The sequence below is a fragment of the Lampris incognitus genome, chromosome 1, assembly GCF_029633865.1.
Source record: "Lampris incognitus isolate fLamInc1 chromosome 1, fLamInc1.hap2, whole genome shotgun sequence".
NCBI classification, from domain to species: Eukaryota; Metazoa; Chordata; class Actinopteri; order Lampriformes; family Lampridae; genus Lampris; species Lampris incognitus.
In genome coordinates, this window is record NC_079211.1 from 153177991 (window position 1) to 153191310 (window position 13320).

The 13320-nt window shown below is 46.1% G+C and overlaps 1 protein-coding gene across 2 annotated transcripts in view; it reads left to right on the forward strand.

Moving 5' to 3' along the window:
* The window catches only part of mapk1 (mitogen-activated protein kinase 1), an 84890-nt gene that overhangs the window by 38847 nt on the left and 32723 nt on the right, over positions 1-13320 (forward strand). For both annotated transcript variants that reach the window (XM_056276503.1, XM_056276427.1), the window contains exons 2-3: positions 10453-10635; positions 11778-11967. In XM_056276503.1, the coding sequence (XP_056132478.1) occupies positions 10453-10635; positions 11778-11967 (373 nt within the window). The remainder of the gene's footprint in view (positions 1-10452; positions 10636-11777; positions 11968-13320) is intronic.

Consider the following 13320-nt stretch of genomic DNA (forward strand, 5'->3'; position numbering starts at 1 on the left):
GGTGTTGATGTGGTTTTAAGGTTGGAAGGGTGTTGAGGTGGTTTTAAGGTTGGAAGGGTGTTGAGGTGGTTTTAAGATTGGAAGGGTGTTGAGGTGGTTTTACGGTGGACGGGTGTTGAGGTGGTTTTAAGGTTGGAAGGGTGTTGAGGTGGTTTTACAGTGGACGGGTGTTGAGGTGGTTTTACGGTGGACGGGTGTTGAGGTGGTTTTACAGTGGACGGGTGTTGAGGTGGTTTTACGGTGGACGGGTGTTGAGGTGGTTTTAAGGTTGGACGGGTGTTGAGGTGGTTTTACGGTGGACGGGTGTTGAGGTGGATTTACGGTGGACGGGTGTTGAGGTGGTTTTACGGTGGACGGGTGTTGAGGTGGTTTTACGGTGGACGGGTGTTGAGGTGGTTTTACGGTGGACGGGTGTTGAGGTGGTTTTACAGTGGACGGGTGTTGAGGTGGTTTTAAGGTTGGAAGGGTGTTGAGGTGGTTTTACGGTGGACGGGTGTTGAGGTGGTTTTACGGTGGACGGGTGTTGAGGTGGTTTTAAGGTTGGAAGGGTGTTGAGGTGGTTTTACGGTGGACGGGTGTTGAGGTGGTTTTAAGGTTGGAAGGGTGTTGAGGTGGTTTTACGTTGGAAGGGTGTTGAGGTGGTTTTAAGGTTGGAAGAGTGTTGAGGTGGTTTTACGGTGGACGGGTGTTGAGGTGGTTTTATGGTGGACGGGTGTTGAGGTGGTTTTATGGTGGACGGGTGTTGAGGTGGTTTTAAGGTTGGAAGGGTGTTGAGGTGGTTTTACGGTGGACGGGTGTTGAGGTGGTTTTAAGGTTGGAAGGGTGTTGAGGTGGTTTTATGGTGGACGGGTGTTGAGGTGGTTTTATGGTGGACGGGTGTTGAGGTGGTTTTACGGTGGACGGGTGTTGAGGTGGTTTTAAGGTTGGAAGGGTGTTGAGGTGGTTTTACGGTGGACGGGTGTTGAGGTGGTTTTAATTTTGGAAGGGTGTTGAGGTGGTTTTATGGTGGACGGGTGTTGAGGTGGTTTTATGGTGGACGGGTGTTGAGGTGGTTTTAAGGTTGGAAGGGTGTTGAGGTGGTTTTACAGTGGACGGGTGTTGAGGTGGTTTTATGGTGGACGGGTGTTGAGGTGGTTTTACGGTGGACGGGTGTTGAGGTGGTTTTAAGGTTGGAAGGGTGTTGAGGTGGTTTTACGGTGGACGGGTGTTGAGGTGGTTTTACGGTGGACGGGTGTTGAGGTGGTTTTAAGGTTGGAAGGGTGTTGAGGTGGTTTTACAGTGGACGGGTGTTGAGGTGGTTTTACGGTGGACGGGTGTTGAGGTGGTTTTACGGTGGACGGGTGTTGAGGTGGTTTTACGGTGGACGGGTGTTGAGGTGGTTTTAAGGTTGGAAGGGTGTTGAGGTGGTTTTACGGTGGACGGGTGTTGAGGTGGTTTTAAGGTTGGAAGGGTGTTGAGGTGGTTTTATGGTGGACGGGTGTTGAGGTGGTTTTATGGTGGACGGGTGTTGAGGTGGTTTTACGGTGGACGGGTGTTGAGGTGGTTTTAAGGTTGGAAGAGTGTTGAGGTGGTTTTACGGTGGACGAGTGTTGAGGTGGTTTTACGGTGGACGGGTGTTGAGGTGGTTTTACGGTGGAAGGGTGTTGAGGTGGTTTTAAGGTGGACGGGTGTTGAGGTGGTTTTATGGTGGACGGGTGTTGAGGTGGTTTTACGGTGGACGGGTGTTGAGGTGGTTTTACGGTGGACGGGTGTTGAGGTGGTTTTACGGTGGACGGTTGTTGAGGTGGTTTTAAGGTTGGAAGGGTGTTGAGGTGGTTTTACGGTGGACGGGTGTTGAGGTGGTTTTATGGTGGACGGGTGTTGAGGTGGTTTTACGGTGGACGGGTGTTGAGGTGATTTTAAGGTTGGAAGGGTGTTGAGGTGGTTTTACGGTGGACGGGTGTTGAGGTGGTTTTAAGGTTGGAAGGGTGTTGAGGTGGTTTTATGGTGGACGGGTGTTGAGGTGGTTTTATGGTGGACGGGTGTTGAGGTGGTTTTACGGTGGACGGGTGTTGAGGTGGTTTTACGGTGGACGGGTGTTGAGGTGGTTTTAAGGTTGGAAGGGTGTTGAGGTGGTTTTACGGTGGACGGGTGTTGAGGTGGTTTTATGGTGGACGGGTGTTGAGGTGGTTTTACGGTGGACGGGTGTTGAGGTGGTTTTAAGGTTGGAAGGGTGTTGAGGTGGTTTTACGGTGGACGGGTGTTGAGGTGGTTTGACACACACAAGTTTGACTTCATTGTTCAGTCCCTTGTGCTGAAGTTGGATGTGTCAGTATGACGAGATGAAATGAGTCCGTTTGAAATAAGTGGATGGAAATGCAACACAGGGATCGCCGGTTCGAATCCCTGTGTTACACCCAGCTTTGTTGGGCATCCCTACAGACACGATTGGCTGTGTCTACGGGTGGGATGCCGGGTGTGGGTATGTATCCTGATTGCTGCACTAGCGCCTCCTCTGGTCAGTCGGGGCGCCTGTTCAGGGGGAGGGGCAACTGGTGGGAATAGCGTGATCCTCCCACGCGCTACGTCCCCCCGGTGAAACTCCTCACTGTCGGGTGAAAAGAAGCGGCTGGTGACTCCACATGTATGGGAGGAGACGTGTGGTAGTCTGCAGCCCTCCCCGGATCGGCAGAGGGGGTGGAGCAGAGACCGGGACGACCCGGAAAATAGGGTAATTGGCCAAGTAAACTTGGGGAGAAAAAGAGGGTAACCCCCCCCCCCCCACCACCACCACCACAAAAAAAGAATACATATAAATGAATTGACTGCATTATATTTCTATAGCACCTTACTAGTCCAAGGACACAGTGCTCACAGTGAATCAACCACTTCACATTGCAGTATGGGTGACCCTAGTGGGAATCGAACCTCCAGCTTTTGGCAGCATCAGTGCCTTGCTCAAGGGTTTATGCTGCCGAACACCAGGCGCTCTACTGGCAGTGTGACACCGGCTCAAAAATAACTACGTAACAGCAGAAGCAGGCTTTCACCTATATCCTCGTAACCTTGTGCCTTATAATCTTAAATTCATTTTGAGAAGTGTTTTGTTTTCTACGATACCTCCAAGTCCCTCTCTTTGAACCCACTGCTGACAATACAGTTTTAAAGTACTTTCAAGAGGCGATTAGGAAAATGGTTTTCTCCACCCGCAGAGAGGAGGTCCAGTGCCAGGCGAGGTGGTGCTCAGACAATAACGTGTCTCTTAACCAGCAGTAAGACCAAAGAGCTTGTCCTCTTCAGGAGAGGTGGTGGTGGACATACTCCACTCTTCATCAGTGGAGATATGGTGGAAAGAGTGTGAAGCTTTAGGTTCCTGGGTGTCCACATGTCGGAGTATGTATCATGGACTGCCAGTAGCACAGCACATCAGCAGCTCTACTTCCTGAGATCACTAAAGACAGTAAACTTAGCAAAGATCTGCTTGTCACCTGTACCACTGTAACATTTAGAGCATCCTCATGTGTCGCATCTGTTGACTCAAAGACGTATAGGTCAGGTGAATCAGCCGTACTAAATGGTCCCTAGTTGTGTGTGTGTGTGTGTGTGTGTGTGTGTGTGTGTGTGTGTGTGTGTGTGTGTGCACGTGTGTGTGTGTGTGTGTGTATGTCAGCCCTGTGATGGTCTGGCAGCCTGTCCAGGGTGTCTCCCTACCTGCCGCCCAATGGCTGCTGGGATAGGCTCCAGCCTCCCATGACCCCTATCAGGATAAGCGGCTTGGATGATGGATGGATGATGGATATGTGTGCGTATGTCAACATAATCATGTGAAGCTGTTACCTTACCTGCACAGTACTGACATGTTTGCACTGAATTGCATATTATATATTGCATTGCTGCTAACGCTTATCTACACAAAACTGCTTACTGGCCACACTAACACTTTAAAGTCACAAGTCCATACAGATACAAGGATCTATACTCAGTTTTACATCCAGACATATCAAAGACCATGACCTATGCACACACATGACACGCACAAAGCCTTACTTCTTTTCACGTGCCTGTTTGTCCTTTTTTATTTTATATTCGTGTCTTATATTTAACTCCTTACGTAGTACTTATGTACTGCACACTGAATCTCGTTGATATGTACAATGAAAATAAAGGTATTTGTGTTAATACTCTGATATGTGATCACTAGTGTTGGAAGCATTAGATCACATCATGTTATTTGTCAAGTCTGAATCCAAACATTATATTGACTTCAGCTCACATCAGACCTTTGGAAGTGTATAGCTAAATGTGTAGGTAAGTGTATAGCTAAATGTGTAGGTAGGTGTATAGGTAAATGTGCAGGTAAGTGTATAGCTAAATGTGTAGGTAAGTGTATAGCTAAATGTGCAGGTAAGTGTATAGGTAAATGTGTAGGTAAGTGTATAGTAAGTGTATAGCTAAATGTGTAGGTAAGTGTATAGCTAAATGTGCAGGTAAGTGTATAGCTAAATGTGTAGGTAAGTGTATAGCTAAATGTGTAGGTAAGTGTATAGCTAAATGTGCAGGTAAGTGTATAGGTAAATGTGTAGGTAAGTGTGGAGGTAAATGTGTAGGTAAGTAAGTGTATAGGTAAATGTGTAGGTAAGTGTATAGCTAAATGTGTAGGTAAGTGTATAGGTAAATGTGTAGGTAAGTGTATAGCTAAATGTGGAGGTAAATGTGTAGGTAAGTGTAGAGGTAAATGTGTAGGTAAGTAAGTGTATAGGTAAATGTGTAGGTAAGTGTATAGCTAAATGTGTAGGTAGGTGTATAGGTAAATGTGTAGGTAAGTGTATAGGTAAATGGTCAGGTAAGTGTATAGGTAAATGTGCAGGTAAGTGTATAGCTAAATGTGTAGGTACGTAAGTGTATAGGTAAATGTGCAGGTAAGCGTATAGCTAAATGTGTAGGTACGTGTATAGGTAATGTATAGCTAAATGTGTAGCTAAATGTGTAGGTATGTGTATAGCTAAATGTGCAGGTAAGTGTATAGGTAAGTGTATAGCTAAATGTGTAGGTAAGTGTATAGGTAAATGTGTAGGTAAGTGCAGAGGTAAATGTATAGGTAAGTGTAGAGGTAAATGTGTAGGTACGTACACTACCGTTCAAAAGTTTGGGATCACCCAAACAATTTCGTGTTTTCCATGAAAAGTCACACTTATTCACCACCATATGTTGTGAAATGAATAGAAAATAGAGTCAAGACATTGACAAGGTTAGAAATAATGATTTGTATTTGAAATAAGATTTTTTTTACATCAAACTTTGCTTTCGTCAAAGAATCCTCCATTTGCAGCAATTACAGCATTGCAGACCTTTGGCATTCTAGCTGTTAATTTGTTGAGGTAATCTGGAGAAATTGCACCCCACGCTTCCAGAAGCAGCTCCCACAAGTTGGATTGGTTGGATGGGCACTTCTTTGAGCAGATTGAGTTTCTGGAGCATCACATTTGTGGGATCAATTAAACGCTCAAAATGGCCAGAAAAAGAGAACTTTCATCTGAAACTCGACAGTCTATTCTTGTTCTTAGAAATGAAGGCTATTCCATGCGAGAAATTGCTAAGAAATTGAAGATTTCCCACACCGGTGTGTACTACTCCCTTCAGAGGACAGCACAAACAGGCTCTAACCAGAGTAGAAAAAGAAGTGGGAGGCCGCGTTGCACAACTGAGCAAGAAGATAAGTACATTAGAGTCTCTAGTTTGAGAAACAGACGCCTCACAGGTCCCCAACTGGCATCTTCATTAAATAGTACCTGTTAGAGCCTGTTTGTGCTGTCCTCTGAAGGGAGTAGTACACACCGGTGTAGGAAATCTTCAATTTCTTAGCAATTTCTCGCATGGAATAGCCTTCATTTCTAAGAACAAGAATAGACTGTCGAGTTTCAGATGAAAGTTCTCTTTTTCTGGCCATTTTGAGCGTTTAATTGACCCCACAAATGTGATGCTCCAGAAACTCAATCTGTTCAAAGAAGTGCCCATCCAACCAATCCAACTTGTGGGAGCTGCTTCTGGAAGCGTGGGGTGCAATTTCTCCAGATTACCTCAACAAATTAACAGCTAGAATGCCAAAGGTCTGCAATGCTGTAATTGCTGCAAATGGAGGATTCTTTGACGAAAGCAAAGTTTGATGTAAAAAAAATCTTATTTCAAATACAAATCATTATTTCTAACCTTGTCAGTGTCTTGACTCTATTTTCTATTCATTTCACAACATATGGTGGTGAATAAGTGTGACTTTTCATGGAAAACACGAAATTGTTTGGGTGATCCCAAACTTTTGAACGGTAGTGTAAGTGTATAGGTAAATGTGTAGGTAAGTGTGTAGGTAAATGTATAGGTAAATGTGCAGGTAAGTGTATGGGTAAATGTGTAGGTAAGTGTAGAGGTAAGTGTGTAGGTAAATGTGTAGGTATGTAAGTGTATAGGTAAATGTGTAGGTAGGTGTATAGGTAAATGTGTAGGCAAGTGTGTAGGTAAATGTGCAGGTAAGTGTATAGTAAGTGTAGAGGTAAATGTGTAGGTAAGTGTAGAGGTAAATGTGTAGGTAAGTGTATAGGTAAATGTGTAGGTAAGTGTATAGCTAAATGTGTAGGTAAGTGTATAGCTAAATGTGTAGGTAGGTGTATAGGTGAATGTGTAGATAAGTGTATAGGCAAATGTGCAGGTAAATGTAGGTAAGTGTATAGTAAATGTGTAGGTAAGTGTAGAGGTAAATATGTAGGTAAGTGTAGAGAAAAATGTGTAGGCAAATGTATATAGGTCAACACAGGTGTTTGTTTAAAGCATCTGTTGGCACATTTTATTATTTACCTGTTTGCTGCTCATTTGTACCTAACTGTTGAGTCTAAGGCAGCACGGTGGCGCAGTGGTTAGCGCAGTCACCTCGCGGCAAGAAGGTCCTGGGTTTGAGCCCCGAGGTAGTCCAACCTTGGGGGTCGTCCCGGGTCGTCCGCTATGTGGGGTTTGCATGTTCTCCGCTGTCTGCATGGGTTTCCTCCGGGTGCTCCGGTTTCCTCCCACAGTCCAAAGACATGTATGCTAGGTGACTCAAAGACATGTAGGTCAGGTGAACCGGCCGTACTACGTTTTCCCTAGATGTGAATGTGTGTGTGTGTGTGTGTGGGCCCTGTGATCCTGTGATGGCCTGGTGGCCTGTCCAGGGTGTCTCCCCACCTGTCGCCCAGTGACTGCTGGGATAGGCTCCAGCATCTCCGTGACCCTGAGAGCAGGAGAAGTGGTGTGCATGATGGATGGATGGATGTTCATCTGTACTGGGGGCAGGAGAAGTGGTGTGCATGATGGATGGATGGATGTTCATCTGTACTGAGGGCAGGAGAAGTGGTGTGCATGGTGGATGGATGGATGTTCATCTGTACTGGGGGCAGGAGAAGTGGTGTGCATGATGGATGGATGGATGTTCATCTGTACTGAGGGCAGGATAAGTGGTGTGCATGATGGATGGATGGATGTTCATCTGTACTGAGGGCAGGATAAGTGGTGTGCATGGTGGATGGATGGATGTTCATCTGTACTGAGGGCAGGAGAAGTGGTGTGCATGATGGATGGATGGATGTTAATCTGTACTGAGGGCAGGATAAGTGGTGTGCATGGTGGATGGATGGATGTTCATCTGTACTGAGGGCAGGATAAGTGGTGTGCATGATGGATGGATGGATGTTCATCTGTACTGAGGGCAGGATAAGTGGTGTGCATGGTGGATGGATGGATGTTCATCTGTACTGGAGCCTGTGTGGCTTCAGGGAGTCAGTTGTAGGAAAGTGGTTTCCCTCAGGATATGTTTGTCTCAGTTAATGTCAGTCACTCGTGGGAAAAACAGGTTGACCTGTTATGGCCTTCACATTAGGACCCAGATGGATATGAATTTTCAGTAGTAGGGAGTCCAGGTGGCATGGCGGTCTATTCCATTGCCTACCAACATGGGGATCACCAGTTCAAATCCACGTGTTACCTCCGGCTTGGTCAGGCGTCCCTACAGACACAATTGGCCGTGTCTGTGAGTGGGAAGCCGGACGTGGGTATGTGTCCTGGTCACTGTACTCACTAGCACCTCCTCTGGTCATTTGGGTCGCCTGTTTGTGGGGAGGGGGGAATGGTGTGATCCTCCCACGCGCTACGCCCCCCTGGTGAAACTCCTCACTGTCAGGTGAAAAGAAGTGGCTGGTGACTCCACATGTATGGGAGGAGGCATGTGGTAGTCTGCAGCCCTCCCTGGATCAGCAGAGGGGGTGGAGCAGACACCGGGGCAGCTCAGAAGAGTGGGGTAATTGGCCAAGTACAATTGGGGAGGAAAAGGGGGGGGGAATTGTAAATAGCAGAGTAACTTTTGCTCTCAAAAAACTCACATGAATGCAGTAACGACGGATAAAGTCTGTGTCATCTTACTCCCTGTTTCCAAAATGGCGTCCACCCACTCAGCAACGTCGTCGTGATTAACAGCCGTAAATCAAAGCGAGCACGTAGCAAGTCCAGTGCCTGGCTAACACGGACGTAGCGGGGTGACGTGCAGCATGAACGATGCAACGGAAGGAAGTACTTCCCTCACCGCCGTGTTTGTTCCAGCAGAGTTTCAGAGCTGGCGGGGCGAGAGCGCTGTGGAGGGAGGCACCGTCAGTTTGATGACTTACCATGAGGCTGACTTGTCTTCTGTTTTCAGTGCTCTCTCTCTCTGTGTGTGTCTGTGTGTGTGTGTGTGTGTCTGTGTGTGTGTCTCTCTCTCTCTGTCTCTCTCTGTCTCTGTGTGTCTCTCTCTCTGTCTCTCTCTCTCTGTCTCTCTCTCTCTGTCTGTCTCTGTCTGTCTCTCTGCTGCAGTGCCTTTTTTTGGGACTCGTCTAACTATATAGTAAGTATATACAACATAAAACAGGTAGTGCCTCTGGGCGATATGGAAAATATTATAATAATCATAGGGAATTTTACACAATATCCAATATCAAATATCTTGTTTACTTATACAAAGAGAGAAAAAAACTTGCAAAATATGCAAATGTGATATAAGTAAAAATATGCAAAAACCATGTTTATGAATCCAGCTGGAGTTCTTCACATTTAACTTTTTTGTAATGTCAAGTAGAATATCAAACCAAAACTAGTTTTCAATAATACTCCCTGAAATATTTCAGACGTCATTTTGTGAGGAATTTTAGGTGATAGATTGAATTATTGCCCAGCCCACAGATTATAATGAATGAATAAACGTACTGTCCACCGGTGTTTGGCCCCCAGTGTGACACAGTCTTCCTCATACACATGGCGGTGGCTTTGCTGTAGGTCGCACTGTCAGACATGTCAGGGCACAGTTGTGTATCCTTCACCCTCGTTTGTACAGTCCTGAATGAAGTGACTAAAAGATGATGAAGACAACAGCGGTTCTCTGAGGGACAGTGATGAAGTACAAGGAGGCAAGATGAAGAATAGGGTTTAATCTAACACAATTTCAGTATAATCCATAGCATGCTACAGTTGTGCAGCTTTCTGTAGCATCACACACGGGTGGCGGTTCATCAGCATTCAGTGTAGAGACATTGGTGTTGTCTGTGAAAGCCCATGATTGTGCTACCTCAGATAACTAGGGTTGCATATAGTCTACCTGAAGAGGACTGTGTGTCGAGCTCAACTGAGGTTGCATGTAGTCTACCTGAGGAGGACTGTGTGTGGAGCTCTCAGCAGAGAGCATGACACGTGGGAATTTATATTGAATTTGCTGTCAGGATCCGTTGTCCAAAGATTTGGTCTAAATTGGTGAAAAGGACACTAAGGACGAGTGTTGATGGTGCGGTGTGTGTGTTTTGACCGCTTTACGTCTAGTCACTAAATGTGACTTATATTATTGGCACCAACTTCAGTGATGCTGTGGGGAACTGAGTGGTTGCAGCAGCAGGTAACTGGACACAGCCGAGAGCAAAAGTAAAGAAACACCAGGAGATGACATGAGTAAGAAACATGTTGAACAAAAGATGATAAAACTCTAATGGTTAAATACATTCATGTAGGGTGGGTGTAGACACGGCAGCAAAACTGACGGTGGACCATGTTGTCTAGAACATCCATCCATCCATCCGTTATCCATCCATCCATTATCCGAACCGCTTACCCTGCTCTCAGGGTCGCAGGGATGCTGGAGCCTCTCCCAGCAGCCATTGGGCAGCAAGCGGGGAGACACCCTGGACAGGCCGCCAGTCCATCACAGGGCCCACACATACACATTCACACCTAGGGACAATTCAGTACGGCCGATTCACCTGACCTACATGTTTTTGGGCTGTGGGAGGAAACCGGAGCACCCGGAGGAAACCCACAGCATGGTGGCGCAGTGGTTAGTGCAGTCGTCTCACAGCAAGAAGGTCCTGGGTTTGAGCCTTGGGGTAGCATTGCATTGCCTGAATGTTTTCTTCTAATGCTCGGTTTTATTTCTTACAGCTCTGCGTATGACCGGGACAACAAGATTCGTGTGGCCATCAAGAAGATAAGCCCCTTTGAGCACCAGACGTACTGCCAGCGCACCCTGAGAGAGATCAAAATCCTCCTGCGCTTCAAACACGAGAACATCATCGGCATCAATGACATCATCCGCACACCCACCATCGACCAGATGAAGGATGTGTATCCTTTACCTGATGCGCCCACATCTCACCCAGGAAATGTATCAGACCTCGTAGTTCACCCAGTTTGGGCTTACGTAGAGCCTACCACTCACTGTACATGGTACTTCACTACAGTTTACATGATACATTGTAGTACCCAGATTAGGTCCTAGATTAGGTCCCAGATTAGGTCCCAGATTAAGTCCTAGATTAGGTCCTTGGGGGATCTTGTTGGCTTCATGCTGTATTAAGACACATTCTCGCTTGCTGTCACAGTGTGTGGTTTGTCTTGTACGGACATTGCGATTTCGTCCCATGTCTTGTTGAAGGTAAAATATCCATCTGGAAGATTCATTCTTTTGTCATCAGAAACTGGAATTAAACAGAAACTCTAAATTCATATCTTTAAAACCAAGTTAAACACATGTCCCTTCGGTTAGCTTTTGTGAGGCAGAATTTTTAGTTTTAACCTTTGTTGAAATTAATGTTGCTCTAAGTCTGAACCTTATCGAAAACTGATGGGTTGGGGTGTCCAGGTAGTGTGGTGGTCTATTCCGTTGCCTACCAATATGGGGCTCACCAGTTCGATTCCCCATGTTACCTCCGGCTTGGTTGGGTGTCCCTACAGACACATTGGCCATGTCTGTGGGTGGGAAGCTGGATGTGGGTATGTGTCCTGATCGCTGCACTAGCTCCTCCTGTGGTCAGTCGGGGTGCCTGTTCGGGGGGGAGGGGGAACTGGGTGGAATAGTGTGATCCTTCCACACGCTACGTCCCCCTGGTGAAACTCCTCACTGTCAGGCGAATCCACGTGTATGGGAGGAGGCATGTGGTAGTCTGCAGTTCTCCCCGGATCAGCAGAGGGGGTGGAGCAGAGACCAGGACGGCTCGGAAGAGTGGTAACTGGGGAGAAAAACGAGGGGGGGGAAATTTAAAAAAAAAAAGCAACTGATGGGGTTTAGACATTTTCAATAATTTTAAACATTTTAAACTTGAGGTTCAGGAGTTGTCCATGCTGCTTATTGTGATGGGTCGATAGACAGGTAATGAAATGCTTGCTGCTACTATGGTGTTTCAAAGTCAGCTCCATTTCCAGTGTGTAAACAGAATGCCAAGACGCTCAAAGTGTCAAACACAGGGCTTTAACTTAACACCATGCAGATACATCGTCCAGGATCTTATGGAGACAGACTTGTACAAGCTCCTGAAGACTCAGCACCTGAGCAACGACCACATCTGCTACTTTCTCTACCAGATCCTACGAGGACTCAAGTACATCCACTCCGCCAATGTTCTGCACAGGGACCTGAAGCCCTCCAACCTTCTGCTGAATACCACCTGTGATCTCAAGGTAAACCAGTCCACACCACAGCAACCAGTCCTGTCTTCAGTTGTACTTATACACTTGTATAATTAACTTGTTTTTTGGCAGACAAATCTGTTTGTATCCTTGTTGATATTTGCTTCTCCAACAAACTGACACCATGTCAAGCGTTAATGTTCGCCTAGCAAAGTCTACCATGCAAGGACTTGGACTTGGTGACATGCTCACATCAAACAATGGCTCTTAATCTGGTTTTATGGTCCGTACTACCAGTCCTGCTGGTAGCTGGTTATTCTGCCAGAAGTTTAATCACATTTGCCTGTTGTACCAGATGTAAAAAAAGAGGTCCTTGATCTCGCGGAGATTATGTATTGACAGTATCTTGTCTTACCAGCAGATAGCGGTCAGAAACATGAAACAGACCAGAATGAACAGGAGTCCAAGACTTCCCCACACACACACACACACACACACACAAAAAAAATTCATTGGAAACGCAATAGCATTTATAGACAACTGGCATAAAAAGACAATTTTCTATGATAATCAAAACGTTTTATGAATATTCATCAGGTGTGCTTCTTGTCACTAAAGATTTCATTTAAGGCAGATGGACAGTAGGTGTTTTGAAGGCAGGTTTCATAGACCAGCGACCCTCAGATGTGGTCCAGATAAAGTGCTGCAGCCACTTTAAAAACACTGGGTGTATGGTGGCACATCTCTGTGAAGCACTTAGGGTCTCTGCTAAAACCTCCCTGATTTTAGGCCGGAACTAGAAGAATGCATTCATTAGAGTGCAGGTCCCCACCAGGCGTATCTCCCCTTCTCTGGTGCTCGGACTTGGGCGAAAAACCAGCTGGAGAGTTAGCGCTCAGTTGTGATGTAAAACAGGTTTTTCAAAGGTTTCGAATCACTGCAGCCATGAGAGGTCCTTGATCATACAGTCATAACTGTGCACAAACACTATCAGGCTGACAGGCCCAGTGGTATACGAGATTAGACAGATACATGCACAGAAATACCAAGGTTTTTCCTGCCATTAGAGGACCTGCGTCGTGCCCAAGTTGACTGAATGGCAGATATGAAAAAAAGTTTTTAATATGCAGCGCTCAAGCTAAAAAAAATCTTAACTACTCAAACCGTTTTGCCTACCAGTCTGGATGCACAGCTTCCTAGAAGGACCCTCGCACAAATGCGACCAAATCTAATGTGAACCTGCACCTTCCAAAAAGAAAAGTTTTGCTATGTGACCATTTTTGTCTGACCCTAACCCTGTCTTTATTTTCATAATCTATAAACCTGGGTTAACCGTTTACACTCGTGTATGTGTGACTCACATCGACGGTTGACTGAGATCAGGCAGCAACCAGCAGGGGTTGA